The 13,917-nt window shown below is 37.7% G+C and overlaps 1 protein-coding gene across 4 annotated transcripts in view; it reads left to right on the top strand.

Moving 5' to 3' along the window:
* The window catches only part of znf385b (zinc finger protein 385B), a 166,813-nt gene extending 156,993 nt beyond the window's left edge, over positions 1 to 9,820 (top strand). For all 4 annotated transcript variants that reach the window (XM_079822484.1, XM_079822483.1, XM_079822482.1 and 1 more), the window contains 4 exons: positions 3,788 to 4,099; positions 6,091 to 6,275; positions 6,571 to 6,672; positions 8,538 to 9,820. In XM_079822484.1, the coding sequence (XP_079678610.1) occupies positions 3,788 to 4,099; positions 6,091 to 6,275; positions 6,571 to 6,672; positions 8,538 to 8,750 (812 nt within the window). In that variant the 3' untranslated portion in view covers positions 8,751 to 9,820. The remainder of the gene's footprint in view (positions 1 to 3,787; positions 4,100 to 6,090; positions 6,276 to 6,570; positions 6,673 to 8,537) is intronic.
* The last annotated feature ends 4,097 nt before the right edge of the window (positions 9,821 to 13,917 follow it).

Below are 13,917 nucleotides of genomic sequence, written 5' to 3'. Positions count from 1 at the left end.
TCACAAAGTAGACAATCCCATAATGCACTGCATCGAGACAAAGCTAGAAATATCTATTGCAGCATTTTACACATATGCATTTTATTATGAGGTATATTCAAGATTAAATTTTTTTTTGTTATATTACATTTTCAAACTATATTTTCATTAATTAAAACATTCCATGGGAATCGAACCCATTACCCTGGCACCATTTTCTGTAGTTTGAGCTAAAAAAAAAAAAATCATTCAGTACCAAAAACTTTGATTAGAAAAGTTTAATTTAATTAAAAATTATCTAATATTTGTGTGTACTGCATATTTTTATGCTTATTAAAGTATCACACCGTTAGTTCAGCAGCAACTATAATTCGAGTCTGAGTGCTTTTGATTTTTTACTGCCTATGTTGGGCATTTCAAATTAGCAGCTGCCTAGACAGTGAGGCAGTTTACTAGGTTTTAATACAGAGGCTATGATTTCTGTTAGTTTTGAAAAGTTTTCCAAATAGTTGTACTTTATCTCTGATCTGTCTTCTTATTCGGTTACAATAAGTTCTTTATGACTCACCGCAAAAAATAGTGAGAACAAGAACAAAGAGGCATATGTCTCCACATCTACCTACCACGCTTTGGAAGATTTGAAATATAAACTGAAACTGGGAGAGAGAAAAAAAATGCAAAAGAGCAGCAGTTCCAGCCTGAGGTTCAGGTTAGTGTCAGCGGGTGTAATGTCACTGTATGGGGGAACATTAGACTGTTCTGGCGGCTTTGAGTCCTCGGGGAGTTAAAAAAAAGCGCTAGCAGAAAGTGACATTCATATAAACCAGTGGAATATTCCCTCAGAAGCCTGTTAGAGACTGGGTGGAGAGTACAGGCATCCGACATCAAGTGCTTCTAGGGCCTCCCGCGGCATGTAACGCTATGACAAGAGCGTAAGGGTGGTGGGCAATCCAGGGGTCACGTCCTATCACATTACAGCACGCAGGACCCCAGCAGTCATTGGTGTTAGAAGGGAGCCTGACCATACCCAGGGCTGTTGTAACCAGTACTGTGTAGTAACTAGGGGTTTTACAGACTGGTCTACTTGTCAATGTGTCGACTTTAATGCTCTGACATGACGCTTTAAGCTTGACGTCGACTAGTCACTGATCATGTCATTTTGACACTAACAATACCGCCGCCTTGCAGAAGACCTTTAGACTGTTCTGACTTAGGGCCCTATCATACACCCGGCGCAATGCAGCGGCAGACGCGACGCAAGTGTTTTTTGTTAGTTTCTGCCCGACGCAGTTATCGTTTTCATGTCCAGCGCCATGTTGTTTAAATAGCCAATGCACTCGTGCTCATCTGTTCTCCCATGAGCGTGCTGGTCTGAAAACGAGGTGTGTTCAGGCGCATTGTTGGTGTGTTGCCATTTAGAGGCAACTGAAAACGACTGAGCCATTGACCAACAAAAACCTGGTCGCATAATTTTTTGTGTTATTTAAAGGGCGCGTTAGTAATATGCGCCTATTCGGTTAAGTCTGACGTCACGTGGCAACGCTTCCGGGTCCAAGCGTTCCATCTCATACCACAAGAAAAACAACAAACGGTGCTAATATACACACACAATGTGGTGTAATACTACAAAAAATATATAATCATAACCTTTATCTCCATACCAAAATTCCAGATGGCCAGACAGTGATTAATCTTTTATAAATCGATAAAATATTAATGTCTGTGACGCTGTGAGCACAGAGACTGTTGTGTAGACTGTAAGTATTTCAAATGTTTAACTGTTTAACTTTTTTAAATGTTTGATGTTTAATTTGAATAAATAGCGCTCATAAAACGGCCGTCGAAGGCATTCTCAAGTGAAACGAGTTGAGGCTTGGACCCAGAAACGACGTTCCGTACGTCACGACTTAACAAGCGGATAGGTGGGTGCACGACGCTTGAACACTCTGCTTATTACACACACAGGGATGTGTAGCAGCACACAAACATTTCTAAATATTAACAATAAAAGGATTCCTCTCTTTCCGCTCGCAAATTCCACCATGTAAATAGCAATCCGCCATGGTGCGAGAGCAACTGGCTTTTAAAGGGAATGGGAGATGAAACTTTGATTGGTTTATTGCATGTTACGCCCAAAACACACCCATGACTCATTAAGAGAATAGGGTCAAACCCTTTTAGACCATTTTTCCCATTGTTAAACTAGCAAAAGTGGATTCAGACACGTGTGCTTAAGACCATGCACTCAGATCGTTAAAATATGGCCCTTGGAGTGCTATAACTTTTCTAACTGATCAGAGTTAAGATTTTCCGATAAATTATTATCAAAATTCCAAAAGAATCAGTGAAAACAGTTTAAGAAAAATAGTTTATTGTTCAGGTAAGGTAATCACCATTCTAAACTAAAGTGCTGCTACATTGTAACACGCGCACACACACATACAGACAGTAACTCACACGTCATGTGCAGATCGCGCAAACAGAAAAATTCAGTAGCGCAAAAACTTACTTTCAATGCTTCCATGTGATTTATCAATAAAATAGCTTAAAAACTGAAAAGTTCTAGCATATACTGTATTTGAATGGGTTTTTACAGACAGGTAGGATTCATTCACACACGCAATCACTCTCACACTAATTCATTAATATTTTAATTTGCTGTATCTGATTTAGAATGAGCAGAAGGCTGTAAGAAATATAACGACCCACAGACAAAATAACTGGAGTATAAGCTGTTTGCTGCTGGGCACAAGGTGACCCGAGTTTGAGTCTCAGCTCAAGGTTCAGGTTACTCAAGCCAACATTAGCATCTAGGTGCAAATTGTGGCATGTTGCAAAGCCTTCCCATCTCTTGTGTTTTTTATTAATGACATGACTTTAAGCACCTAAAATCGAATTTAAAAAAATCTGAGTGAAAATCTATATATAATGCGGATTACATAATTAGATTCCAAAAGATGACGTACACTTGTATTTAGATTATATTTCAGTTTAAAATACTCATAATCAGACTACAGTTACTGATTAAATAATTATTGATTAAATAATGTCATATTATTCACACAATGCCAGCAAATTATTTATTCATTCATTCATTCATTCTCTGATGTCGGTTAAAGGTCACATTACATTCAGCTAAACAAGTATTTTTTTGTATGTGTTCAAGTGTTTTATTTTGATTATTTTATTTATTTCATTGTAATGATATTAATTAGTATTATTATCACAAACTCCCTACAGTTCCTTCACAGACCCCAGTTTGGGATCCTTCTTGTTGTTGTTAAAAAAATTATTTATTTTCTTTCTTTATAATTTTATATATTTTTTGGTATATATTTTTATATTTAGTTTATATGGTTTTTTTATAGAATATATGTTCTGTTATGGATATAATGCTAAACAATTAAATCTATGAGATTAACAATTTAGGTCAAAAGTAATCAAAAAGTTGTCAGAATGCATTACCTATGTAATTACAAAATTTAGGTAATGCACTCTGACTACATTTTGATTACTTTTAGATTACTTTTTTTAATTACAATATTTGTCATGTAATTCGTAATCAGTAACAGACCACAATCTTGGTAAGTAATCTACCCAGCACTGGTTGTAACTCATTTGACATAGAAACTGCTTGCCTGCAGCCAATAGCTTGTATCAAACCATAACACACAAAACAGTGGGGAAAAAACAGACATGAATTTGAAATGTGGCAGAGCACAATACAACATGCTGAGCCATTCAACACTAACTATCAGATTTGCCCTTTCCCTGTTTCTTTCTCTCTCTCTCTGTCTTATGTTTCCAGAGAAAACTGCAGAGCCGTTGGCTGCGCGCACAGTCCCTGCCTCCCCGCAAGCCTTTGTGCCAGCTCCCGCTGCGCCCGCGGTGGCATTAGTGCCCAGCCCTTGCAAGACGGCACCCGCACATGCCAGCCCACCCACCGAGCCGACAGGGCAAGCGGCAGCCCTGAAGAACACCTCCAAACCAGCAGCGGTGCCAACGGCCCCGTCAGAGCCCAGCGTGGAGTCCGAGGAGGAGAAAGCCAAGAAACTCCTGTACTGTTCGCTGTGCAAAGTGGCTGTCAACTCCCTCTCGCAGCTGGAGGCGCACAACATAGGTGTGTGGCGAACATCTGCCTCCGCATCGCAATGTCTTTCCCACGTTATACGTTCTTCTTTATCATGAATGTTTCATGAAGTGACCCTCTGAGGCTTATGAGTGTGGAAATGTACTTGCAGTTAAAACATAAATCAAAACCAGGGTAGCAATGTGAGGCTCATCATTGATAATGTATGAAGAACTGGAAAATGTAGACGGGTTTCCCACAGTCATGGAAAACCTGGACATATTGCAGAATTTTAAAAGCTGATTTCTAAGCCTGGAAAAGTCATTGGGACTAATCAAATATTAAAAAGTCATGGACGTTTATGTAGTCAATATACATTGTTTTTCCAGTTATGCACAGCTTTAAAATATTTAAACGGCAAGAAATTGCTTTCTTTAATGCTTAGAAAACATTATCCAGACGCACAATAGAAGAATTTGTTCAGATCTGTGGGATGGAATCAGACTAGGGCGAGTGATAAAGCTACAACATATCTTTTATTTTTATTTATTTTCAGCATTTTGATGATAATCAGTATATACACTACTGTTTAAAAGTTTGTGTATTTGTATTTTTTATTTATTTCAGTGAATTCAAAACTGAATTTTCAGCATCATTCCTCCAGTTTTCAGTGTCACATGATCCTTCAGAAATCATTCTAATATGCTGATTTGGTGCGCAATAAATATTTCTTATTATTATCAGTGTTGAAAACTTGAAAATTTGTGGAAACTGGTTCCCAGAATTCTTTGATAAATAAAAAGAACAGCATTTATTTTAAATAGAAATATTTTGTAAACATTATAAATGTTATACTGTAACATTTGTTTAGTTTAATACATATTATAAAAGTATTAATTTCTTATTAATAAAAAAAAATCTTACTCATCCCAAATTTTGAATTGTGAATAATCTTGAATGGATTCGCTTAAAGACAGTTTGAATTGATTCATGGAAATTAATAAAACTTAGTATATTCCATAACCTTAGTCCGTTTGTCCACCAAAGCGTTTTTTTTCACGTGGCTGGCTGGCGTATTCAATTGTTTTCAATGGAAGCGCTGCGTTTTTAGAAGGCCATGAGCGCAACGAGGCACTGAGCGCTGAAGTGCTGAGCGTTCAGCGTTTTTTACTGGTCGCTGAGAGTTGAAGAATGTTCAACTTTGAGTAAAACGCAGCGCCCATCACTCTCACTTTTCACCCAGCCGTCCAATCATAGTGGAGGAGGGGCGGGACAAATACAACACCAACCAACCGCCACATTCTGCTTGTACAACGTCAACAAATGAAAACAACGAGCATAATAACGGAACAAAATCATTTAAAACAAGAGCCAGAGGAAATACTTTACATTGTATCTGCATTTTATATAGAATAAATACAGAAACAAACTATTTGTGAAATGAGATACTAGTAACACTTACACGGATATTCCATATCATAAACAAAGAGTCTCAAATTAAAAAAATGGTGCGCTCACAGCGAGGCGTTTTCAGCTGGCTAAAAACGCTTTGGTGGACACACAGCCTTAGGCTGTAAAAATATAAGCATAAGTAAAGTCAAGCTCTCATCTGACTTGAATGAAAAATGCTGTCATCATTTACTCACCCTCATGTTGTACCAAACCTGTATGAGTTTCTTTGTTCTGTTGAACACAAAAGAAGATATTTTGAAGAATGTCGGTAACCAGACAGTTGACATAGCCATTGACTTCCATAGTATTTTATTTCCTACTATGGAAGTCAATAGGTGCCGTCAACTATTTTATTACCGACGGCAACATTCTTTAAAATATCTTCTTTTGTGTTCAACAGAAGAAAGAAACTCATACAGGTTTGGAACAACGTGAGGGTGAGCAAGTAATGACAAAATGTTCATTTTTGGGTGAACTATCCCTTTAATTGAAATATTTGATGTAAGAAATTGTGCTAAGTTAGATCAATGCAGCCAAAAGCCTTACAGGTGCACTGAATAAACAGCTTGGTTTCTACACTGTTTCATCAGGTTCAAAGCACAAAACGATGCTGGAGGCACGAAATGGAGCTGGCCCCATTAAAGCGTACCCCAGACCCGGGTCCAAACTCAAAGTTCAGGCCACACAACTCAACAAAGGCTCAGGCTTACAGAACAAGACGTTTCATTGTGAAATCTGCGATGTCCACGTCAACTCAGAAATCCAGCTCAAACAGGTATTCAGTTCAGTTCCAGCGTGAGAGGGTGTATTCTTGTTAGCATGTGTCTGTGGTTGCATTTGGCATGATCATTACTTATGCAGTTTACAAGAAAACGTAACACGTGCAGTGATGAATAATGAAAGCACTATAAATAGTAATGCGATTCTGTGGCTTGATCTTGCCAAATTTGCATGCAAACAAAATGAAGTTGTACTTCCTATTACCGGTATGCTGTTTTTGATAGTTTGTTCAGTGTTAAGCTTGTGTATCACTTGCATAACAGCGTTAATGAAGTGTGTTTTCTTCACAGCACATCTCCAGTAGGCGGCACAAGGACCGAGTGGCAGGCAAACCCACCAAACCCAAATACAGCCCTTACAACAAGCAGCAGCGGAGCTCCAGCTCTCTGGCAGTAATGCATTATTTATGCTCTTTATAATCAAGCGCTTTCATCAAGTGTTACTCGCATCTCAAGTATCAGTGCTGTGAGGAGTTTGTTCCACACTTTCCAGGCTGACAAATGCCTCTTTGAGATGCTAATGCATCACAAGGGCTTAATGCTCGCTTGTCATTTTTTCGAATTATATGCAAAATATGTTTGAAACAACTTAATATTTGCAGTACATTTGGCCCTTCACTAAGCTCCACATCCCTTGGTTACAGTTGCTAGCTCAGACGAGCATTACAGAATGTCATAAGAATGAATTTCTTTATTTTTATTTTTTATTATTCTGTTCTGTTTACAATATTTGAGGATAATTTCTGCCTCCGCATCGCATGCGGAGGCAGAAAGTACCGAAAGTATCGAAAGTATCCATTGAAAGTATCCAAATGCACAGATCCTCCAATCCATATACTTGCATTAGAAAAGAACTGTAATATTTTAATAATTAATAATAACAACAAAAAAAATTAATAATATTTTGACTATTATTTTTACTAAATATTTTACTATTATTATTATTACCAGTAAAGCATTAAAATATTGTAATTATTATTGTTGTTATTACTGTTATTAGAAGTAGTAATGATAATAACAACAATAATATTATTTGTAAAGTATTAAATATTATTATTATTATCCTCATAGTTTTTGTTTTGTTAATACTATTATTCATAAAGTATTCAACTTGATATAATAATAGCAATAATTATTTTTTATTATTATTATCATCATAAATACATAAAGTATAAATAATAATAATCATTTGTAAAGTATTAAACAAAAAAATATTATAACCAGTAAAGCATTCAAATGTTTTAAATTATTATCATCAATATTATTATTGTTATAGTAATAATTATTACTATTAATAATACTTCATTGATGATATAATATGTTGTTGAAGGTGTTATTATTATTATTATTATTTAACATTTTACAAATAATTATATTGTTGTTGTTATTATATCATAAATTACGTATTATTATTATTATTAATAATTATAATAAAAATATGTATTATTATTTGTAAAATATTAAACTAATGGATTATTATTACTATAGTAATAATTATTACTATTAATAATATGTAATTGATGATATAATAATATTAATAATAATTAGTATTATTATTATTACATTTAATAAAAATAAGTATTGAAGGTGTTATTATTATTATTTAAAATTTTACAAATAATAATATTATCATTGTTGTTGTTATAATCATTATTATTATATCAAATTATGTATTATTATTAATTATAATAAAATATTTATTATTATTTATAAAATATTAAACTAATGGATTATTATTACTATAGTAATAATTATTACTATTGATAATAATACTTCATTGATGATATAATAATATTAATAATAATAATTATTATTATTATTATTACACTTAATACAAATAATTATTGAAGGTGTTATATTATATCATCAATTAAGTATTATTATAAATTGTAATAAGTATAATAAAATAATAATTATTATTTGTAAAATATTAAACTAATGGAGTATTATTATTATTATTATTATTATGTGCATTCCCTCAGTCTGAAGGAAGACGTTTTAGTTTCTGCTTATAATTTACTATTTTTAATATGCTTCTTATTCCAAATGTAAATATTAAGTATTCATAGAACCTCAGCTGTACATGGTGCATGCGGGCTATATATTTATACATCACAGGCTTTTGGGTTTAAATAATCATACTAGGCCATATAATCAATGTCCTTTGGATTAATTGTGCAGTCCTAAGTTCTTTATTGACATAGACACTGTTCTTTCTCCTTCCCCAAAGTGATTCAGTGTTGTTCTTTTTCCTCCAGGCCAAACTCGCCCTGCAGAATGACTTGGTGAAGCCCATTTCACCGGCTTTCATCCACACATCCTTCTCCCCCACCTCAGTCCCGTCCCTCTCCCTGCACCCTCGTCCCAACACCTCCATCTTTCAGACGGCCTCCCTTCCACCCTCCTTTCTCCGCGCCGCTCCGGGACCGATCCGACACACCGCGGGCTCCATCCTATTTGCGCCTTACTGAGCAAGCGCCCAAATCGGAGCGGACATTTCTCGAACTATGCCACACTAAGTTCAGATCTTGAAACAATGGTGTATTTATTGAAACGTTATCCTCAACTGTCCTCACCATCACAAAACCCAGGAAGGAGTGAGGACTTTTGCATTTGAAAACACTTAAAACACACAAGAAAAGTGTTGAACTGCTTCCTGAAAGACTTGAATTATCATGGTCTTCCTTTTCAACTCAACCAACCCCGGACAAGCACATGCCCCCGAGGCGCTGTCAGAAACAATCCCAAATCTCCCCGTAGGACAGGACGTGTTCAGTCAACGGCTTGATGTTGTCAGGGAGCCTGTGATGCAGTTTTTGGCCTGTGTGCTGTCTTGTATCGTGTAGTCAATAAGCTCAATCACCAGTTCTTCAGTGCCGCCCACTCTTATCCTTTTATCTGACAGAAAACACAGCATTTCTCTTCTCCACATGCGTTCGGGTTCCTCTTTTTGTCATAGTAGTAGTAGATTCGACCTGTTTTCATCACGACACCAACTCTCTTTTGTGTAATAGGAAAACCGTGGGCCTTTCATCTCTCTGTGATATCCTTATTTGTCACGAGACTGCGTTCTCTGATGATGCAATAATGTATAGATCATTAATAATATTGATATTCTCCATTGTGTATTTAATGTTTACCTTCCAGGTTGCAATACTAGTTGTATTTTATGAGCTGGGGGAGAACTAGGTACGTTATTTGGTACGTTTATTTTTAGAGATCAAGAGAGAACAGTTTCCATTCACTGAGAATTCTTTATTTGGCTGTGGAATTTCATAGTATATATATGTATGTATGTATGAGAGGCTGTACATAAAGATACTACATTTTCAATAAAATAATATATTTAAATGATTTCTTCATTAATTTATACTGTATATTTCTTTTCATTATTAAATGTTTAGTGAAGCATACTTTATGAATCTTTTGATTTATTTTCAGGTATTTTTTAATCACACTGTTTCTACTGTACATTTCTCTGAGCTCGTTCATTTGTTTGCTGAATTTGATTAAATCCTTCAGTTCAGTGTTGTGTAATTTGATTATTCGTTTTATTTATTTGTTCATAGTCCCTTGTCTTTTCATGTTCATTCATGAATGAATGATTCATTCATTCAATTCTTGTTTGCTAGTATGAACTACATGATCATATCTCAGTTCTCTGTTTGCACAGAATGATAAATTAATCAATCAATTATATTCATTTATGTATGTTTTATTTATCAAGAATTTAATCTGTCAATGTGGCCCGTTCATATTATGGGCTTCAAAGGTGTAATTTTTTTTTTGTTTGTTTGTTTTTTACTAATAATTCGTCATGCTTTTTTCTTCATTGCAAATTATTTTATCATCACAATTTCAGTTCAAAAATTGTCCTTGGACTTCAGAAAGTCCACCACATCCCAAAGGTGCTCTGAGATCTGGGGACTGTGGAGCCATTTTAGTAAAGTGTCATGTTCAAGAAACCAGTTTGAGATGATTTGAGATGTGACATGGCGCGTTATCCTGCTGGAAGCAGCCGTCAGAAGATGATACACTCTGGTCATAAAGGGATGGACAATGTCAGCAACAATACTCAGGTAGACTGTGGCTTTAAACGATGCTCAGTATGAGGCCAAGAAAATATGCCCACACCATTACACCACCAACAGCCTGAAATGAAAGCTCTAGCATAAGTTCTGCTGGGGAGACTCAATTACTACGTCACTTATTGCCTTCATTCTAACACAATTATATTCTCATGCTCACCGTATAAAAGCCCGGTACTTACACATGTTTGAGTTTGCAGATACTGAAGTGACGATTACGCAGATCTGAAGCGACGATTACGCAGATCTGAAGCGACGATTACGCAGATCTGAAGCGACGATTACCCCCATCCTCCCCACCACCACCAGGATGGTCCTGTCCATACCTCCCGGGGGGTCGGCTGCGCCCCTGCCCTTGTCTTCAGGCAGGAATTGCAGATCCGATACCCTCGGATTATGCCTACGGACGGGGCCTACGCCAAATTGACTTTGTATATTATTAGCTTGCTGAGCTATTATTAAATGCACTATTGTCGATATAATTCTCCCGAGTCTTTCCTGCAGAACTGTTGATACAAGACAGGATGGATCCATGCTTTTGTGTTGTTTACGCCAAATTCTGACCCTACCATGATTTACTGTTGCCTTTCTATCAGCTCCAACCAGTCTGACACTCTGACCTCTGGCATCAACAATATGTAACGATATGTAAGTAGCCATAGCAACTCACTCTGAACAAAACTCAGGAGCAGCTAAGGTATCCAGATGTGTGTAATATAATTAATATAGTTAAATTAACTAAATGTGTTATATAGTTACAGTTATAATATACAATATTATATATTAATTCTAAAGCACTATAACAAAGTAATGTTTAAAAGTTAATTAAATTCAAATATATGTATTTAACTGTTATCTCCAACATGGATCTGCATTAAATGAATTAGCATCAAACAAACAATATAATACTTATTCGCAGTGAATAAAGATTACTTATTAAAATATATTGAAAAAAATATTGCACAACCACCAAATAGGTATCGCTATGTCAAACAAAAGAAGAAGAGGAAGTAGAATGGCGCGCTTTTTCTTTATTGTCTGTTTCCATGGTGAATCATCGATTCGTTGCTCTGTTGAGGATGTCTTGTCTGTTCACGGTTCTGTTTCATTCCTCCTGACTGCCAGAGGCGGTGCTAAGCACTAGTGGATAATCGCTGCGCCAGCTCGATAGGTCGAGAAAATTATAACAACAAAGTCACGTCATGACGCAGACCGAGACGCGAGGATATAATCCCCAGCAGCTCGGTGCCCAGCCTCTTTCGCTTTCTCGCTTATGATAGGTCATTATTTCGCGCTGTCCTGTACAGTTTACCTGAGTTGCGAGGATTCGCCCTCCTAAACTGTGACAGCATGCTCAACGTTATCTTCGGGACGGATATCTCGGATTCCATTTCTACGTGAGTGCATCAGACATCCCAACCTGAAAAAAGTCATTTCAGGGAGTCATTTCATCCCCCCCCCCCCAAAAAAAAAAAACACATGAAAGGAGGAAAGGAATCCCGAATTTCACAACAGAACATGATTTTACTTGTATATTATAATATATTATATCATTAATATATCATTTCTATAGGCCTATGCAATTATTTGTAAAAAATTATGTAAAATTATGTAGATCACTTTTACTATTTACATAAGCTGCTTATAAATAAAAGCAGTTTACATAAATAGTATATTTCATTGCAACTTTAAACAGGTCTAAGGAGTTTGTTGTTTTCATGTAGCCTTGGCAACTAGCCGACCTGAAAAAATATGCACATGAAATGAAACTTGTTTAACTCAACCATAACATGTCAGTTACAAACTGAACAGCGTGCAAGATTGTCATTATGTTTATACATTATACTTTCGTTTTTTGTGGCACTCTCCCTCTGCCATGGCGCTCCAGTTTCTAGATACACTGAACTGATTAATTCGGTTCAGGAGAAGAGATAAAAGCCCGCCCACACTGACAATTGATTGGTTGACTTGCCGAAACAGGCCAATCAGGATGCTCTCTGTCTTACATGCGCTTCATTAGGTGCACACCAGCACACACACGCAAGGTCTCTCGCTCTCTCTCCCTCTCTGCCGTGCGCGCGTGCACAGTCTGTGTCTCGCATGCGCGCTCTTGCTCGCTCGCTCTAGATTGCGGGAGAATTTAACTAATTTGCGGGCATCAGGGAGCCGCTATCAATATGCGGGAGACTCCCGGAACTTCCGGGAGACTTGGGATGTCTGGTGCATACTATTATATTTTATTGTTGTGTCGGCGATACCCTGTGCTTCACGGTACTACCGGTGGCTGGTTTCGACCGCGCTTGGGTAGCGTTTTCACCGCAAACCTATATATTATTATTTTATATTTTACTATCTTGGACGTTATAATCTTCCGGTTCTATCCGAAGATTTGAGGGACGTCTGACCTCCGGAGTGGGTGTTATCACAGTTCTGAGTGCCTACGGTGCTACCGAGGACGCGTTATTGACGGAGTCATGGATCATAGCCCTCTCATCCCCGTTTCAAGCTGCAGATTGTGTCCGAATTCGATGCTTCCCGACGACGGACATGATGTATGCCCATCTTGCTTAGGGATTCAACATTTGAAGGAGGCTCTAACTGATCCGTGTTTGCATTGTAGTATGCTACCACTGTCAGAAAGACAGCTTCGCTTGGCTGAATTAGACACTAACACACCTGTTAGTCTTGCGCAACAGCCGCGACGCGCTCAAAAGCGCCGTGCTTCGGCAGCTGCTGGCGCTCCACCGAGTAAGAAGAAATCTTCACGACAGACGGAAACTTCAGAACATCTGTTATCGAAGACTGTGGCTACTCTCTCTTCAGAAATGATGGAGATGAAACGTCTTCTTCAGTCTCTTCAACCCCCAACGCTAACCACCCATACTGGGAACACACCAGAGGATGAGAGTGATTTCCAACCCTCAAACGATATGGACATGGATTTGGACGCTCTCTCCATGAGCGCGTCTAATTCACATTTTCTTGATGCAGAGTTGGCGGAACCCGACACGCAACCCACCCTCCCACATGATGTTTTTTCCAACCTGTCAGCTACAGGTGGTTCGAGTGGTGGGTCTGTACATTCATCGGGCGCAGGCCCATCTTCTCCAGATGATATTTTATCTATTCTGCAGATGGCTGTGGCTCGTTTGGGTCTTGACGAATCACCTGTGCAGCCCGTTCAAGCCAATGTGTTTTTCAGACAAGCTGCTGGTAGTAATGTGTTTGCAATGCCACCATGCAAGGACTTTGTGACAGAATTCTCCAGTGCACTTACAAGTCCTAACGTACCTAGAAGAAGATCAAAGACAGCCCGCACACTGGCCTCAATGGCCGAAGCTGACTCCATTGGTGTAGGACGGGCACCTGAAATTGAACAGCCAGTAGCAGCACTGGTGGTATCACCGGATGAGGCTTTAAGAGGCAATGTACGCTGCCCAAGCGCGCAGTGTGGACGTACTGACTCTTTCCTAAAGAAGGCATATGAGTCTGTAGCATATATAACGAGGGCTGAGAATACCATCTGCCAGCTGCTTCTTGCCTGTAATAA

Source organism: Gobio gobio, assembly GCF_949357685.1.
Source record: "Gobio gobio genome assembly, chromosome: 7".
NCBI lineage: Eukaryota > Metazoa > Chordata > Actinopteri > Cypriniformes > Gobionidae > Gobio > Gobio gobio.
Note: the sequence above shows the minus strand (reverse complement) of the source record. Positions and strands in the feature narration are given on the sequence as shown.